Source organism: Rhinoraja longicauda, chromosome 24 (assembly GCF_053455715.1).
Source record: "Rhinoraja longicauda isolate Sanriku21f chromosome 24, sRhiLon1.1, whole genome shotgun sequence".
In the NCBI taxonomy this organism is placed as follows: Eukaryota; Metazoa; Chordata; class Chondrichthyes; order Rajiformes; family Arhynchobatidae; genus Rhinoraja; species Rhinoraja longicauda.
The window spans coordinates 23990906-24010273 of record NC_135976.1 but is presented as its reverse complement, the minus strand read 5'-3'; the positions used below and the strand labels follow the sequence as shown (position 1 = coordinate 24010273).

Genomic DNA, 19368 nt, shown 5'->3' with positions numbered 1-19368 from the left:
GTCTTTCTCCATGCATCTATTGCTCTCTCTTTCTCTCTGTGTCTGTCTGTCTATAGGTACAAGTGCCTGCTTTCATCTATCTCTCTCTCTCTCTCGCTCGCTCACACACACACACCTTCCACTCTCTTTTGTACAGATGTCACTCAATTTTTCTCTTTTTTTCTCACGGATGCAGGTTTCTCTACCTCTGACATAAGTGATATCTGGTTTATTGGTTTGCCATCTCTCCAATAGAATCATGCAGTTCATTAATCCATGCTGACCAGTGGGCACTACTTCTGTATTAATCCCATTGCTCAGCACTTGGTCTGAATTCTGAGTGATTCAAGGCACATGTAGACATTTCTTCACTGCTGTCCACAATCCAGCTTCAACCACTCTCTCAGGCAGTGCACTGCAAGTACTCACCATTTTCTGGATGAAAAAGGATCCCATCATATCCCCTCTGAATCTCTTTCCCCTTACCTCGAAATGATATCCTCTGATCTTATCTATCTTTGATATGTGGAAGGTTTGCTGCAGTTGACCCTATCCGTGCCCCTCACAATTTTATAAACCTCAATCATGTTCACTCTTAACCTCCTTGCATCAGGGAGAACAGAACTAGCTTTTCCTCAGAACTGAACTGCTCCACCCTGGCAATATCCTGGTGAATCTCCCCAGCATCCTCTCCAGTGCCATATCTTACATGATATCCAAGCTGAGGTCTGACCAGGGTTTTATAAAGTTGGATCATTACCTCTCTGCTCTTATATTCGGTATCCCAACTAATGAAGACGAGTATCACATCTGCTTTCCTTTCTCTGTTGTCACCTGCAAGGACCTTTGGACTTGTACTCCAAGAGTTCCTCTCTTCCTCAATACTCGTAAAGATCCTTCCATTCATAGTGCATGTCCTAGCCTCAGCTCCCTAAATACCTCACATTTGTCTGGATCAAACGGCAGACACTCCCGGTCCAGCCTCTCAGTGGTGGATGTATCGCACTCTCTATGCGACACACAGCCGTCCTTCGCTGATGTGCATTGGTGTATTTTGCCTCTGAAGATTATCGTGCAGCATTGTTGCTTCAATGCTCCATAACTGAATTTTGATATTTATTGGAGTACATTGTGAAATGTGGCCACTGTGGGGACAGATTTGGACAAAATTTAACGCAGGACTTCTCGTGGTAGAGAACATCAGACATTTGCCAGACAGTTTGCGCATCAAGTCATGCTCTCTTTTAAGCAGCACTCCCACTATTCACTGGCAGTAGTATAGTTACAGGGCTCCTCAGCCACCGACCTTCCTCCAGCTCTCCAAAGAAAAATCTGTTTGGAGCGGATGGTTTTCTCAATTAGTATGAGACCCAGCAAAGCCACATCCCTCTGTCAGGCCTGTTCCACCTGTGGAGAATATGGTCACTGCATCATTGGAGTTACTGGCTTCTGGACCATGCCCAGCAGCAGCTGATCTGCACCTGGCATTGGAAGTGTCACCACTGCTCTCTGCACAAGAATACTTTGTCTATTTTATCAGGCCATTGTTACGGTATCTCAATGCAGAATGACCCAGTCCTTCCTGTTTCCCTTGCAAATTATTTTTGCTTAAGTGCAGGTAACATTCCAATCAGGGAAATGAAGCGGGGGAGAGGCAGTGTCCAGTGGTAGCTGAGAGCATGTGTCCAGAAGGCTGCTTTACTTGCCAGGTGCCAGGGTTAAGAGCATCAGTTTGGGGCAGGCGAGCAAGGAGGAGTGGGTATATTCTTTTCAAAGCTCCGAATGGCTTAATTTCCCCACCCTTAGATAGCGAATTCCAGGTCCAAAGCACTCTCTGCATTAAACAACTTTACCTCACACCCCTCCCTGAACTTATTACTAATCAATTAGAATCCCTCATCCTCGAATGAGATCAGCTTCTCTATATTTAGGTGAGAATGATTTGAACAAACTATTTTTAGGATCGTAAATCTCAGAGCATTAATGTCAAAGGTATATACCAACTTTGCAACTATATGAACTATTCACCCTTGTATTTTGCTTAGTGTTAGCCTGCCAACTACCTCTAAGCTGAGTCCCTCCAATTTCTAGAAAAGGATTGATGCGAGACTGCTCCTTGGAGAAGGTGAGGAACTTGAATCAGGAGAAAGATCTCGTACATCCGAATGATTAAGAAACTCTTCCGCAGGGAAGGGAAGACCGGCGAAATCAAAATTTTAAAACAGAAGCACAAAGGTAATAATCTCTGGATTACTGCTTGAGCTGCATGCCAATTAGCATTGGATCAATAAACTCAGAGTGGTGAATGTGCGGCTCAAACACTGTTGGGTTTCCATTCATGGGGAACTGGTTGCAGTACTGGGAATAGAGGGTAGTATTCCATTGAGATAGGGAATGGAAGTCATGTAATGGTGAATTGGGCTGGAAGTCATGTAATGATGAATTGAGTAACTAGGCCTTTTTGTAAAACCCTTTAAACAGAAGAGTTGGCGGGTGCCAAAAACAGGCTTGAGGAAATTTATAAAACTAAAATGAAGGACAAGGCAAAAGTAAAGTGCAGAGTTATCGGCAATAATAACCAGAGTTTGATGGGAAGGGGCAGAACATTCAAATGCAGTGGGGACGGTCAAGGAGAAAATAGTAGAAGAACAAAGGGATGAGTAAGTTATCTGAATGCACATAACCTTCATAAGAAGACAGATGCATTGATGGCCCCAACAGAAATAAATGAGAGTGGTTCCATAGTCATTTGCAGAAGTAAAACAGACATTGTTGGAAACACTCAGCAGGTCAGGCAGCATCTGTGAAGAGAGAAGCAGAGTTAAAGTTTCAGGTTCTGGTCCCTTCAGCCAACAGGGAAAGAGAGAAAACAAGTCAGATTTCAGTGGCAGAGATTAACGGAGAGATGGGTAGATCAAAGGGAATATCTGAGATTGGGTGAGATCATTGCAGAGTTACAGGTTGCTAGTCAAGAGTGTTTAATTGCCATATGCACTGGAACCAGACCAATGAAAATTTTATTTGTTGGCACCAATGCCAGCTGACCAATGCTGATGAGTGCATATTCCAAGATACATAAATTAAGAGGGAATAGAGATGGAAAGTAAGTAGGGTAGCATAATTAATAAAAAGATATCAGTACAAGTGAGAAATTATTTAAATTCTGAACATCAAGGTGCAGGATCAGTTTGAAAGGAGATTTAAAAAATTTAAAGAAGTTATTGGTGAAGTTTATGCTACAGGCCCTCCACATGGTAGCTATAGGACAGAATATAAAGCAAGAAATAATGAGAGCTTTTGGGCAAGGTTTGAGAATTATTGTGGGCAACTTTCGTCTTCACATAGGTCCTGTTAAATCTTCAACTTCAACAAAACAAACTGGCAAAAATAGTTGTGTCGATGACTTAATAGAATGCATTCAAGGCGGTTTCTCAGCCTGGTCCATTTTGGAAGCAACCATTATTTTCAAACTGGTCATGATTTCAGAGTAAAGGATCCATTTTAGAAGAGTCACCATAACTGATAGTGTTTCACATTCAGTCTGACAGTGGGAAGCGATTTGGAATAGAGGTTACAAAATATGAAAGTAGAGTCGTCTAAAGATGATGAACTAAGGAAACCAAGGAAGTTAAGGGTGGAGACACAAAAAACTGCAGATGTTGGAATCTTGAGCAAAATAAAAAAGTGCTGGAGGAACACAGCAGGTAAGACAGTATCTGTAAGGGTAACTGACATACAACATTTCATGATATGGGTGGAAGGTAAAGATGGAAGATAAAAGGGAAATATGGAACTCATGAATGGGAGATGAGCCTACAGAGGAGAATGGAATGGGGTGACTCGGGTGCTGCGAGATCATGGAAGAAATGTGCATACCAGGGTGGTGGTGGGGTCAGGGAGAAGAAAGGGGTGGGGAGGTAGGGAGGGGTATTGAAATTTGAGAATTTAATGCTCATGCCATTGGGTGCTAATAGAGGAGGGCCAGGACGGAAAGGTTGATGTGGGAATGGGAGTTACAATGGTTGACAACTGGGAACTCCAGCAGACATTGCCAGACCGAGTGCAAGTGTTTTACATCAATAAGACCAAATGTAGACGAGGCGACTGTTTCACTGAACACTTGCCCCATCCTTCCCCTTTCACTTATACACTTATATCGCTCCCTCTGGGTTTATATTTCACTCTACCTCTTTTCTTATTTGACACTCTCTTGTCTTTTTTCACTTCTAGCCTTCATCACCCACACCTGCCATTTAACAATCACCAATCCTTATCTGATTCCACCCATCACTTGCTCGGCTCTGCTCCACCCCCACCTCTCTTTTCCAGCTTTTCTTTCCCTACTCCATCCGTCATTTTGGGTCGGGACCGTGCATTATGCAACTTGTGTGAGTCTGAAGAAGGGTCCCAACCCGAAATGTCACCCATCCTATTTTTCCAGAGATGTTGCCTGACCCACTGATTAACTCCAGCGCTTTGTATCTATCGATGTTGGGTTGTAAACTGACCAAGCATAATATAAGGTGCTGTTCTCCCAGTTTGTGAGTGACCTCACTGGCAATGAAGGAAGCCAATAATAGAAGGGACCACATGGGTATGGGAGATAGAAAATGGTTAGCAACTGGGAGATGCAGTAAGCCTTGGCGGACAGAGAGCAAGCATTCAGCCATATACTTGCACTGTTAGCTGCACAGAAAAGGTTTGCTCAGATGATTCCTGGAATGGAAGAAGTTATTTAATAGGGAACAGTTCAGGAAGCTTGGTCTATTGGAGTTTAGAAGGAAGAGTTGATCTTACTTAAACAAATGTTTGAAGGATATGACAGGGTGGATGCTGGGACACTGGTTCCATCAAAAACTCTTACTGGGGAATAAGAGGTGACCAACGTCAGATAAGTAGGAATTGCTTCTCTCATTGAGTGGTGAATCATTGGAATATTTCACCCTAGAGAGTGGTGGGAGAAACCAGGGCACAATGAGGCAGAGTTTTGAACTGTGATGGAGTTAGCGTTTACTTCTATCCTGAGAAAGGACAGCCTCTCCCCCTCTAAAGCATCCATCTCAGCAGAGGCACCTCCCACTGTGGCTGTGTGTGACGATGTCCCTGAACAGTCGCAGCTGAAACCAAGTGTCAGGTTGACAACAGGGCAGGCCCGGAACCAAAGCCCGATAGTGAGGCAGAACAGAGACTTGTCCCATCCTTACCTGGCTCAGGGCAAGGGGGGGGGGGGGGTTGGAATAAATTAAGCTTAGGGGTTTAAGTGACAAAAGAGGCAACAGTGGAGGTTAACCCTAAATAGGAAGTGGTCGCTAATGTAATTCTGAATTCCTGAGGATTAATGAGGAAAATCCTGGGAATCTGAAATAACAATAACAACAATCGCCGTAAAACTGATGATCTGCATACAACTATTCAAAACTTCCCATAGTTTGGCATCTGACTCACCAGATGTTTCCCCAATCCTTTTCCTGTCACCAACTTCTGTTCCCATCCTCCCAGGATCCCATCCCCACCCTCCCCAATACACTGGACCTCATCCCATCTTCCCCAATACACTGGGACCCCATTCTCACCTCCCCCAATACACCAAGACCCAGCCCTCACCTCCCCCAATAAACAGGGACCTCATCACCACCCTCCCCATTATAGTGGGACTTCATCCCCACCCGCCCCGATACACCGAGACTCCATCCCCACCCTCCCCAATCCCCAGTCACCACACTTGATCCCAGTCACCACACTTGCCTAACACATCATTGCCCCAGGTCCAACCCTTCCCCAAATCAGCAGGGCACCAACCCCACCCTTCCCTCTGACACACCAGGACCCTGACCACCATGGTTCCCAACTTACCTGGTTCACTGGAAGATTTATCATAATATTGTGCAACATTATTATCTATATATTAAAACTCTCATTTGTTTGTTTGTTTGTTCCTGAACTACAGCCAAAACGGTACAGGATAGCGCGACAGTTTTAGGCCCACCTTACTCACCGTCGTCCCTTTGGTGCTAATGGAAGAAGTTTCATTGAAATCGGTGTTATATTTTTAAAGTTATTCACATTTTAAAGTTTAAATCTATCTTCTAGGGAGGGAGGGGGGAGGAAGGGAGGAGGGGGGAAGAGGGAGGATAAGGGGGGTTGAGGGGGATGGAGTGGGAGTGGAGGGAGGTGCGGAGGGGAGGGGAGGAGGGAGGAAAGAGGGTGGGGGAGGGAAGGGGGAGGAGGGAGGGGGGAGGGGAGGGAAGGGGAGGAGAGGGTGCTGCACCAATGCAGGAGAGGTTTGGGCCCAACGGGTCCACTTGGTCTAGTAATTTAATAAAGTCTGGTGAGGTATTCATGATATTGCATCCAATGGTTGAAAAAAGCATCCAGTACAGCTATATATTTGAAATTATTGAATCTTACGGAAGGTGTTCCCTAGGGCTTACATTGGACTTTCTACAACAGTGCCAGTGGTTGTGTATACAGTGGTCAGAGTGGGTGCCAATTGGAGCATTAGTGATGGGGAACCAGAAACAGGATTCACCATTACAGAGACAACAGAGGGGCTCCACAAGAGCGGGATGCAGGCGGAGTGTTCCCTGGGAAGTGGTTGGGAGAAGGCAGGAGAATGGGGTTGAGAGGGAAAGGTAGATCAGCCACGATTGAATGGCGGAGTAGACATGATGGGCCGAAGGGCCTAATTCTGCTCCTGGAACTTCGGCCTCTGGGCATTTACGATTCAGGAGTGTGCAGGGACACTGCATCTCACTGCCACTGGGAGCACCTCACTGGGTTGCAGCTGCACCTCATTTGGAGGTGGGCAAAGAGCCCAGGATATTGACCATGTTTCTGAGACATTGAACACAAAACCCCAGTCTGGAAAACTCCCGCACACACGACAAGGATCAGGAAGATCTTGTCGACCATAAAGTATTTAATGAGCACCCATGAATACCAATGAAATAATACAAAGCCGTAACAATTGAATAGAAACACAGCGTAATTACAAGATCTGGACAAGCCCCAAGACCTGAACAAACCGAGTCAGAGTCACAGTAACAGTGTAGCTTCCCTGACAACTCCTCTTCTCCTGGAGCCCTCCTTAACGGCCTGCATTCTTGCTCCATCAGCAACCGGCTGAAACCTCTTACCTTCCCTCACAACTCTCAGCCTTTCCACATACACATAAAATAAACTAAACAGGAAGCAGGCCTTGTTCTTGAGGGTCTCCCTGTCTCCTCTGTAGCCCAAGGTTAGCTTCAAAGCTTTGTCAGCGTGGTTGAGTTGTTGCCATCAGTGTCTGTGGCTGCAGGTCGAATTCTCCGCACACTCGGTGCTGGGGTTCCCACCATCATGACCACAAGGGCTGGGTTGGCAGCTGGCTCCAGAGGTCTTTGGGCTTCCTCTACCTTGACAGAGAGTGATGAGAGAAAAACAACAAGCATTAATGCTGCCTATGTTATCTTTCTGGCCACCTCTCTCTCCCCTTGGCTGTCCTGTTGTGTGGCATCACAGTACAGTTCAAGCCCACCAGGACCTAGGACTCCTTGAGAACTGGACGCTGGTTCCCTATTCTGCTCTGAATGCCCAGTGTGGCAGGACTCCCCTAAGTGGCATGGATCAGCATGCAGAATGTGTCTGTCATGGAGGGGGGTTTTGGAGATCTTTGTGAGGAAAGTGCTCAGAAAACTCCTGAATTATTTCTTAAAAGGGGAGGATCAGCAATGATAGCCAGGCAGATGGAGAGCAACATAGGTAGTCATGGATTTTTTGATGGTCTTCATTCGCTTTGTTTAATCACCCAATCTGCCTGGCTATCTTTCCTGACGGACCATCCTGACTTGGAAATATATCATCATTCTTTCACTGTCCATGGGTCAGAATCCTGGAACTCTCTCCCGAACAGCATTGTGGCCCTATCTCAAGGACTGCAGCGGTTCAAGAAGGCAGTCCTCCATCACCTTCATATGGGCAACTAAGGATGAAAATGTCAATGCTGGCTCAGCCTGCAAAGCACACAACCGTTGAATGAATAAAAACATGTTCAATGGAGAGATGGGGAGGGGGAGAGAGAGAGGGAGAGAGAGAAAGGAGAGAGAGGGGGGAGAGAGATGGGGAGAGAGAGAGGGGAGAGAGAGAGGAGGGAGAGAGAGAGGAGGGAGAGAGAGAGGAGGGAGAGAGAGAGGGGGGAGAGAGAGAGAGGGGAGAGATAGAGAGAGGGAAGAGAGAGAAGAGAGAGAGAGAGGGGAGAGAGAGAGGGGAGAGAGAGGGAGGAGAGAGAGAGGGAGGGAAGAGAGAGAGAGAGGGAGGAGAGGGGGAGAAAGAGGGGGGGAGAGAGAGAGAGAGAGAGAGAGGGGGAGAGAGAGAGGGGAGAGCGAGGGGGGGAGAGAGAGGGGGGGAGAGAGAGAGGGGGGGAGAAAGTGAGGTGGGAGAGAGGGAGGGGGTAGAGGGGGAGAGGGGGGAGAGCGAAAGAGAGAGGGAGAGAGAGGGGTGGAGAGCGTAGTGCTGGAGTGAGAAAATGAACCTTAAACTGCAGTAAAATTCACAAAACCACTCAGAATAAATCTTAAGTGTCTGTGTGTGCCACAGAAGAAACTTTCACCCAGAGAATTGTGAATTTGTGGAATTCTCTGCCATAGAGGGCAGTGGAGGCCAATTCACTGGATGGATTTTAGAGAGAGTTAGATAGAGCTCTCGGGGCTAGTGGAATCAAGGGGTATGGGGAGAAGGCAGGCACGGGTTACTGATTGTGGATGATCAGCCATGATCACAATGAATGGCAGTGCTGGCTCGAAGGGCCGAATGGCCTCCTCCTGCACCTATTTTCTGTTTCTGTTTCTGAGATGTCTGACACTGAACATTGGAATCACCTTGACAACCTCAGTGTCTTAGATCTTGGAGTGATACAGCATGGAAAAGGCCCGATGGCTCACTGAGTTCACATTGACTGCCAACCACCCATTTATACCAATCCTACAATAATCTCAATTTATTCCCCCCACATTTCCATCAACTTCCTGGAGATGCTACACACACGGGGCGACTTACAGCTGCTAATTACCTTTGCAACCCGCATATCTTCGGAATGTGGGAGGGAACTGGAGCGCCTGGGGAAATCCATGTAGTTACAAGAAGAACATGGAAACTCCTCGCAGACAGCACCTGGGTCAGGTTTGAACCCAGGTTGGTGGAGTTGTGAGGCAGTGGCTCTAAAGCTGTGCCACCATGCCAATCCTTTGAGATGTTTCTTGGTCCTATCCACCCCTCCATACCCTCCTTGCAACTTGAAACACTCTCCCAGTTCTGCCGTAGTATCTTTGACCTGAAACATTGACTTTCACTTTCTACTGATGTTGTCTTACCACCCGAGTGCTTCCTGTGTTCTGTTTTTACTTAACATTAAACAGCGGTTCTGGCTCGAAGGGCCGAATGGCCTACTCCTGCACCTATTGTCTATTGTCTATTGGCTAGGGTTTTAAATATCAGTGCAAAGATCAAGAAGCAAGTGAGAGGACGTGAGAGTTTAACATCCCTTTCAGTGACAATGAGAAATAGATGAAAGTAAATGAGTTCCACAGGCACCAACTCAGAATAGTCCACTGAGATGGAATTGAATTTCAGTTTTCCTGGCCGCCACTCAGAATAAGGAGGGGATCTCATTGAAACTTAACAAATAATGAAAGGCCTAGATTGAGTGGTTGTGCAGAGGGTGTTTCCACTAGTGGGAGAGTCTAGGAGCAGAAGGCACAGCCTCAGAATAAAAGGACATACCTTTACAAAAGGAGATGAGGAGGAATTTCTTTAGCCAGAGGATGGTGAATCTATGGAATTCATAGCCACTGTGGAGGCCACCTTTGGGTATTTTCAAACTGGAGATACATAGGTTCTTGATTAGTATTGGTATGAAAGGTTCCAGTGAGAAGGCAGGAGCATGGGGTTGAGAGGGAAAGATAGATCAGTCATGATTGAATGGCAGAGTAGACTCAATGGGCCAAATAGCCTAATTCTGCTCCTATGTCTTATAAACTTATAAGATTGAGTTACAGGATTTTTCAGTAACCTTCCTCAGGTGTGCTCTTTAAATGACTTGCAAAAATGACTTTTACATGGAAAAATAAGTGGGGAGAAGTGCACCGGATTGAATTTCTGATAGTGTAACATAGTGATGTACACATAGTCTAACTCTACTCCTGAGTGATGTACAGTGTAAATCCCCTCCTGAGTGATTCACACAGTGTTACTTCCATCCCGAGGAATGCTTAGTGTAACTCCACTCTTGAGTGATGTACAGACAGTGGAAACAAATTCTGTGGCTGTCTCTCATTACCTCTTCAGCAGGGCAGTGTCGTGTCAGTCCTGGCTCTTCCTGTTCTTTCTTGTTTGTGGTCTCTGGGGTAAGATTGTTCACTGGGCAGTTTGTCTTCCTGCCTGGAAAAGTTAGAATAGGATACTGGTAACCGAGAGATTTACACCACAGGTGGATGGTTGACGTGCCCAGTGGAAACTGATGGGCACTGACCAGAAGCGTACTGACGGGCACGAGGCACAGGTGGACTGAGGGGCACATGGCACTGACAACTCATGGACACATAATAAAGGTGGACTGACGGACACTTGCTACAGACGGACTAATAATGTGTACCACAGGTAACCTGTGATACTCTTGCACAGGCGGAATGTAGAACAATCACTATTGTGGTCACAGGCAGAGTGAGGTGCAGCTTCACAGAGGCCATCACAGATGAACTGACGGGCAGTTGCCACAGGCAGACTGACAGAGATCTGCTACAGGCAGCTCGATGGACACTTGCAACAAGCAGACTGATGGGCATTTACTCCAGACGGAGTGGTGGATACTTGCTCCAGACCAACTGATGCATTACCATCGACTTATTGACGGAGAAGGCCCACGCAGTCACAGGGAGAATGTACAAACTCTGTGCATACAGCACCCATAGCCACTGTGCTGCCTCTCGTATCTCCCATTAAAACAACAACAACAAAATCATCAAGGACATTCGACCTGAAACATTTGAAACTAGATCAGTGATCAGGGTTGACCAACCAGAAAATCGCATACACATCATCATCCACCTTCTTCACCTCCCCTGCCACTTTCATCAACCCATGCACACATACCCGCTGTGTATCTCTCTCCTTGAATCCTTTTAGAACTCTATCCTTTATCCCATGCTTCAGTGGCCAAGAGCAGCATCATCAATGGCCTCCAGTGGTCTCTCAAAACCCTTCATCTGGCTGCTGAAAGGAATTTTAGTGGATTCCTCTCTGAAAACCCATCACTGTCCCCTGCTGCACAACAATATCTAAATCTCCATGGATGGAGAGACAGCAGACCCAATCATGGTGCAAATTGGGATCTGGCAAGACAGTGCAAGCGCACCAACCCTCTCTTCGATCTTCCTCACTTCAATACTGCATCTCCAACAAGTCGCTGTTGGAGGGAGCAGAACTGCAGCACGAGCAGGAAGCTGGTCCACCTTCATCACCTACACTCCACAGCCAGATCACACCAAATCTGCCAACAGTGTTATGTTGCTTTGCTGATATTTGTGCTGAATGGAACAAGAGCATGGGACTTATGCTAAAAAACTGGAAGACAAAGTTCCTTCACTAACCTGTCCCCAATCAGGATCCATCACAGGGTTCCAGTTAATTTCATATCTCGGGAACCACATTTCCGTGAGGACCGACATCAATGGTAAAATCTATCCTTGCCTCCAGGGAGCCTCTAACTGCCTGTAGAACAGTGTTCCAAAGTCTGATACTTCAACCTGGCATCGATCTTGTGGCTTACTGACCTAGATCCCTATCCTAATGCATCTATTGGAGACATGTGCAGCTTGCACAGTCATCACAAAATACTGGAGAAATGCCTTTGAAGCTACTCCAACAACTCCTTCACATCCATTAGCTGAATGTACTTTTGCTCTGCCCTAATTTCTGCCCAGATCTTGGTGTTGTCCTCAAACTTACAGACAATAGTCCAGCTAGGAAGAGTAGTATCCTCAGGCAAATAACCGGAGATGATTCCTTATTCAGTATTTCAGACAATTATAGACACAAGAAGTAACTGCAAATTAAGAAAATCATCAGCGGTTCTCCGGTTTTCGAAACAAGCAATGTCTATTGGATGTGGACACAAAATGCTGGAGTAACTCAGCAGGACTGGCAGCATCTCTGGAGAGAAGGAATGGGTGACGTTTCGGGTCGAGACCCTTCTTCAATGTCTATTGAATTTTAGCTTAGACAATAGACAATAGACAATAGGTGCAGGAGTAGGCCATTCAGCCCTTCGAGCCAGCACCGCCATTCAATGCGATCATGGCTGATCACTCTCAATCAGTACCCCGTTCCTGCCTTCTCCCCATACCCCCTCACTCCGCTATCCTTAAGAGCTCTATCCAGCTCTCTCTTGAAAGCATCCAACGAACTGGCCTCCACTGCCTTCTGAGGCAGAGAATTCCACACTTTCACCACTCTCTGACTGAAAAAGTTCTTCCTCATCTCCGTTCTAAATGGCCTACCCCTTATTCTTAAACTGTGGCCCCTTGTTCTGGACTCCCCCAACATTGGTAACATGTTTCCTGCCTCTAATGTGTTCAATCCCCTAATTATCTTATATGTTTCAATAAGATCCCCCCTCATCCTTCTAAATTCCAGTGTATACAAGCCTAATTGCTTCACCTCTGTTCCTCAAAACAAAACTCAATAAGGTCTTCTTTTTGCTCCCTTCTACCTTCTTTCCATCATCAACACGCTATTTCTTTGAATCAATGCAGTATGAAGATACCATTTTGCTTCGAGAAACAGGGAAGTGCAGAGGCTAGTTTACACGAAAGGACACAAAGTGCTGGAGTAACTCAGCAGGTCAGTCAACATCTCTGAACATTTTAGGCCAGGACTTTTCTTCAGACTGGGTCTGAAGAAGGGTCCCGTCCCAAAACATCACGTATCCTTGTTCTCTAGGTAAATAATTGCTTATTGCTGTGAAGTGTTTAAATGGAGTTTAACTTGTGCAACACCAACCATGCCCAACATTAGCTTGTGTTTTGTATCTCACAATTCCAGCTGTTTCTTTTCCTCTCTCCTCCTTTTGCATTCACTTTTATAAGGGATTCGCTTTAAGGTGAGAGGAGCAAAGTGTAAAGGAAATGTGCGGGGCAAGTTTTTTTTACACAGAGGGTGGTGATTGCCTGGAATGCACTATCAGGGGTGGTGGTGAAACCAGTTACGATATTGGCATTTAAGGGACTTTTGGATAGGTTCATGCGTATGCAGGGAATGGAGGAATATGGATTATAAGCAGGCAGATAAGAGTTGCTTTTGGCATGTTCGGCACAGATATTGTGGGCTGAAGGGCCTGTTTCTGTGCTATACTGTTCTATGTTCTATCTATTCACAAATCCTCCAACTAATAAGCCTTCACCTCCTTTGCTCAACCAGCACCACTGCCTCATGTACCATGCGTCTCTCTTGGCCTTCCTTTGGCAGATTTGATCTCCCTATTGCAGACCATTCTCCCACGCCTCCACTTTCTCTGCGACCCAAAACATGTTGTTTTCTCACTCTGCACAGTTGTGGTGAAGTGTTGTCAACCTGTGATTCTTGCTGCACAGACACTGCTTGACTTGCTGAATATTTCCAGCTTTTTCTGTTTAAATTTTAGATTCCTATCATCTGGAGATTTTTTTTGCTTTTGATTTTGCTGAGGGTAATGGATAAATGTTGGCCAATGGATCAGGATAATTTCCATGTTTTCCCGTAAAATAAACCCGTGCGATGTTTACACCCATCTGATGGGGCCCATGTTAAGTCTTCAGCATTGCAGCAGATCATGTTTCAGCAGCGGAGTGTCAGCCTGAGTTATGTGCCAACCTCTGTAGTGGAACTTCAATTCTCAACCATTTGACCCAGTTAAGAGTGAATTGTCAGATGAAATCACAGCTGACTATAGTAGAGGTGATTATCAGCACAAATAATGCCGAGTCCAGAATGCAGACAACCTAGGACTGTACCTCTGAGGATCATCAAGGTGTCCAAGCAAATGATTAACTGCAGGTTACTTGAATATATTTTAGTCATGAATGAAATCTTACATCTATTGTTTACTGACCTGACACTGGGGGAGACTGTTGCCCGGCCTGCATTAATTTGGCATCAAGATCACCATCAAACTCAAGTTTTGCAATTTCCTTTTGTAATTCATCTTCGTAGTAAAGGCTGCAATGAAGTAAAAAGGGTCACAGTGAATAGAAAAGTGCTGGACAAATGGTGAGCGGACAGCTTTTCTGAGGCCAATGAAACTTCTCTTCCTTACCACAACCACATGACCAATGGGATAAATTGTCACCAACTTGTAGCTTAGTAAAGAGGAAAGGGATAACCTGGCTGGATGTTTTCTCTGAGTCACAGGAAGGATGGAATATTCTCGGCATACACATTACCTAATGGGAGCTCACACACCTGCAGCTGATGCTCAACTATATAAACCACACTGAAATCAAGGGATATTACTTTGGACAATATATTTTAAAATCACATATCAGACACCATGTCAACACCAATATCCAAAGACGTACAGGTATGTAGGTTAATTGACTGGGTAAAATGTAAAAATTGTCCCTAGTGGGTGTAGGATAGTGTTAATGTACGGGGATCGCTGGGCGGCACGGACTTGGTGGGCCGAAAAGGCCTGTTTCCGGCTGTATATATATGATATGATATGATAATAGATGTATAATCAGGCTTCGGAGCTCAAATGCGGTGTAAATGTTCAAGGATGGGGTGTAGGATGAGTAAAGTGAATGTGAAAGGGTAGGGTGTTGGATGGGGTGCAGTGTGTGTGTGAAAGGGTAGGGTGTTGGATGGGGTGCAGTGTGTGTGTGAAAGGGTAGGGTGTTGGATGGGGTGCAGTGTGTGTGCAAAAGACTGGGGCATTGCATGGGGTACAGTGTGTGTGAAAGGGTGGGGTATTAGATGGGGTATTGTGTATGAAAGGGTGGGCTGCTGAATGGGGTAGTGTGTGTGTGTGTGTGTGTGTGTGTGTGTGTGTGTGTGTGTGTGTGTGTGTACGCGTGTGTGTACGCGTGTGTGAGAAAGGCTGAGGTGTTGGATGGGGTACAGTATAGGTGGGAAAGGATAGGGTGCGTGTGTGTCTGAGTGCGAAACTGAAAAGAACACTTGGTGAGTGTGTGTGAAGTTGTGTAACTGTGGGGTGTGCAGTGGGTCAGTTGAGTGCAGTGTGCTTCCAGTGATGTGTGTAATGGCACGGGCTGTGTTGTATCTGAACAAGTAAGTGGTTTCAGCTCAAAACAATGCAAAGAGGTGATAATTAAGTATTTTTCTGAATTACTGAATTTTTCAGTAATTTCAGTGTTCACCTGCGCCAATTTGTATATATGCTGTGTTTTTATCACTTTACCTGCTGTGGCCTTTCGAGGTACATCATGGAAACAGGCCCTTTGGCGCACGTAGTATGTGTCGACCAGCGATCACCCCGGACACTAGCACTATCCTACACACTAGATACAATTTACAATGTACAGAAGCCAATTAACCTTTAAACCTGTACGTCTTTGGAGTATGAGAGAAAACCGGAGCACTTGGAGACAGCCCACGCGGTCACAGGGAGAACGTTCAAACTCCGCACAGACTGCACTCATAGTCAAGATCAAACCCGGGTCTCTGGCACTATATGGCAGCAACTCTACCGCTGCATCACTGTGCCTGTGCAAAAGCTGCCTCCGATCTCTTTTACCTGCTTTGGCCTTTGATGTTTGAGTTATTCATGTTCTTGTTCTCAGCTGAGGGGAAGAAGTCGGTTGTGTTGAAGGGCAGTTCAGTCAGCCTGCCATGTGGAAATTCCTCTCCTGCACCCTCCGATTTACTGAACAGAAGTGGTCGTTGGCTTGTGATCTGTTGCTGGTAGGAGCCACTTCTGTCCATTTGATAGGAATCAGCTTGCTCTCCAAACAATCCTCCGGCTCTCTTGAAGGACAGGATACAGACTTTTAACACCACTTTTAAATTGATTTCATGGTAATTTCAAATTAACATACTTCATTTTATAAATTAACTAAAAGGAACCAGTTTCCATTCACATCGTGCCTTTAAAACGCCATAAACCAAGTTCAGGGAGAGCAACAACTGCTGATTGCTCCCGTCTCTACATCTTGGAACTAAGTGGCAGCTGCCCTTTTTGCTGGATGACGGTGGAGAGGACTGGAGAAATGTGTGCTCAATTGAGTTCAAGGTTGCAATCAGGGGCAGGAACGATAAGTCTATTTTATTGCAATCACACTGGGTGTCAGTAATAACAAGAGCTATTTCGGTCCTGTGGCACAGTCTGGAACTTGACTTTGAGATATCCAACCAGCAGTTCCAGATGAGATTAAACCAGATCTTAATAATAATAATAATAATGCATTTTATTTATATAGCACTTTTCATATACTCAAAGACGCTTTACAGAGATTTAGAGAACATAGGGAAATGAATAAATAGATAAATAAGTAAATAAGTAAACGAACAGAGAAAGGAGACAGAAGGTGAGGTGACCTTCAGTGGTTGAAGGCAGTACTGAACAGGTGAGACTTCAGCGATGTTTTGAATGTGGTGAGTGTGGAGGAGTCTCTAACGGTTTGGGGTAGTGAGTTCCATAGGGTGGGAGCAGCGATGGAGAAAGCCCTGTCCCCCCAGGATCTGAGTTTGGTCCGGATGTGGGGGGATAGGAGATTGGCAGCAGCAGAGCGGAGGGTGCAGGTGGGAGTGTGCCTGTGGAGGAGATCGGTCAGGTAGGATGGGGCCAGGTTATGGAGGGCTTTGTAGGTTATGAGGAGGATTTTGTACTGGATTCTCTGGGGGATGGGGAGCCAGTGGAGTTTGTAATGGACGGGGGTGATATGGTCACGGATCGGGGTGTGGGTGAGTAGACGGGCAGCGGAGTTTTGAATGTATTGAAGTTTACTGATGATTTTTGAGGGTGTGCCATAGAGGAGGCTGTTGCAGTAGTCCAGACGGGAGGTGATGAAGGCGAGGATGAGGGTTTCTGCAGCTGTGGAGGAGAGGGATGGACGGAGATGGGCAATGTTTTTGAGGTGGAAGAAGGCTGTCTTTGTGATGTGTTTGATGTGTTTTAACATGTCTGACAACTAAGGAGAGGCAAGTATTTTCCTGTTCTTTGTGCATAATTCAATGCCCAATATAAAAGCTTTAATTTCACCACAGATTACTAAAGAGGTTTGCTATGAAAGCAATGCTCAAAGTCAAGCACTATCCTGCTGCAGTTCCAGCTGTGATTACTCAAGCACTCAGGAGGAAGAGCAAGATCTGGCCATTTGGGCCCTCGTACCTGTTCCGGCATTCAGTAAAATCCTCATCGGCCTTGCACCTCAGTCCCCTTTTCCTGCACTAACCCCATATTCCTCAATCCCCTTTATATATCTATAAAATCCATCGACCTGAATAAAGATACACAATCAAGAGCAAAGTACAAAGTGCTGGAGGAACTCAACGGGATAGGCGACGATTCGGGTTGGGACCCTCCTTCAGACTACACAACGATGACCTTCCTCGGCCATCCTGGGAGGTTACTCGAAAGATTCACCACCCCAGCTAAAGAACTTTCCCACCTCTGTCCTGAATGGCCAACCCCATCTTACACTCTCCCACCCCTCTCAGATTTTCAACTCCCCAGCGACTCCATATCTATCCTCTTGAGCCCCATAACAATTTTATGCAATGCATAGAGTTATACAGCATGTGAATAGGCCATTCCAACCACAACACACATCCTATTTTGTTTTCCCCACAGTCCCATCGATCTTTGTAGATTCTACCATTTATCTAAACACTGGAGGGAATTCACAGTGGCCAATTAACCCAAACAACCCTTTTTTTTTTGGTTCGTGGGAGGAAAACACTGCAAACTATCAATGATATCACCTCTTATTCTTCTTAACTCCAGGGAATATGGACCCGCCTGCATAATCTGTCCTCATACAACAGACCCATCATCCAAAGACTAATCTAGTGACCTTCACTGCGCTCCCTTTATTGCAAGTATATAATTCCTTCAGTGGGGAAATAAAACCTGTTTATGTAGTCACACCAGAGTTTGACATATTTTGATAGCTGGGAATTCCCATAAAGTCAGAGTGGCTAATAACAAGAAAGGAGCTGTGAATGGACTCATTTTCGGATCCATGAAACACTTCCACTGGGTTTATAAAATAATCCTGGGGTTCAGCCAAGAAAATTCCCTGAACGTCACAAATCCCACTGATAAATTGACCAACCCGGTATATCATCTCATCCAGGCCACCGTCCTCAATCGTCCTCTCTCCTTCGTCAATCGGCAGCTCTCCGGACACTGTGCGATGGAGGTCTTCACCGACATCCTCTTCAACATTGCGCAGTCCGGCCTGTGGGCCCGCAGAATGAAGCTTCATGAACCACCTCAGTGAACTTCAACCAACACACATCCATCCATTACCACTACTCTGAGCATCCCAGGTCACAGACTTCACCCAGAGCCCTTTCCTGCAGTCCACTCACTGAAGCCATTCACACTCTGTCCCATCACTGACCAGACCCCCAACCCATTGATCCTCCCACTGATCTCTCATCATCAATTCCCCAACTGTCTCACACCCGATCCCATTACTAAACTATGCTCTCCCAACCTATCACTCTCCCAACCTAATAGCATTACTAGTTTAGCATTACTAAATTATGCTCTCCCAACCTACCCTACCATCACTGACATCCCCTCTAACTGCCCCACACCCACCCCATTGCTAGCACAACCCCCCATCCTCCACTTCCTCCTACTGACCCCCTCCCAAACTCCACAACCTTACCCGCCTTCCCACTGATCCTCCATCTCTGACTCACCCTCACCAATCTCTCCCCATCAGTGACCCATCCCCTCCCTCAGCGACCCTGCCAAACTGAGACAGCTCAGAGACCCAAACCCATCACTGGCCCTAGTCACTGATCCACCCCCCCCACTCACTAACCTCACCCCCAACCCCCTCACAACCCCATCACTGCCCACCTCACTGACACCCACCCACCCCCCTCTCATTAACCTCAACCCCCAAGTCCCTCACAACCCCATCACTGCCCACCTCACTGACACCCACCCCCCCCCCCCACTCACTAACCTCTGCCCCCAACTCCCTCATAACCCCATCACTGCCCACCTCACTGACACCCACCCCATCACTTCCCTACATCACTGACCCAATCTGCCCCCTCCCCCCCCCCCCCACTGCTACACTCCACCACTAACCCCAAATCCCTGGTCCCATCACTCACTCCCATTCCATCTCTCTGATCCATCTCTCCCCCTCACTGACCTAAACCCCTTCTCGACAACCT

The 19368-nt window shown here is 46.3% G+C and overlaps 1 protein-coding gene across 1 annotated transcript in view; it reads right to left on the bottom strand.

The window, feature by feature from the left end:
• Positions 1 to 6889: 6889 nt before the first annotated feature.
• LOC144605310 (voltage-dependent L-type calcium channel subunit alpha-1S-like) overlaps positions 6890 to 19368 on the bottom strand; it is an 86510-nt gene continuing 74031 nt past the window's right edge. Inside the window, exons 33-37 of the mRNA XM_078420428.1 lie at positions 18282 to 18407; positions 15743 to 15972; positions 14099 to 14205; positions 10292 to 10392; positions 6890 to 7373 (exon numbers count right to left, since the gene is read on the bottom strand). Of these exons, the coding sequence (XP_078276554.1) occupies positions 7224 to 7373; positions 10292 to 10392; positions 14099 to 14205; positions 15743 to 15972; positions 18282 to 18407 (714 nt within the window). The 3' untranslated portion in view covers positions 6890 to 7223. The remainder of the gene's footprint in view (positions 7374 to 10291; positions 10393 to 14098; positions 14206 to 15742; positions 15973 to 18281; positions 18408 to 19368) is intronic.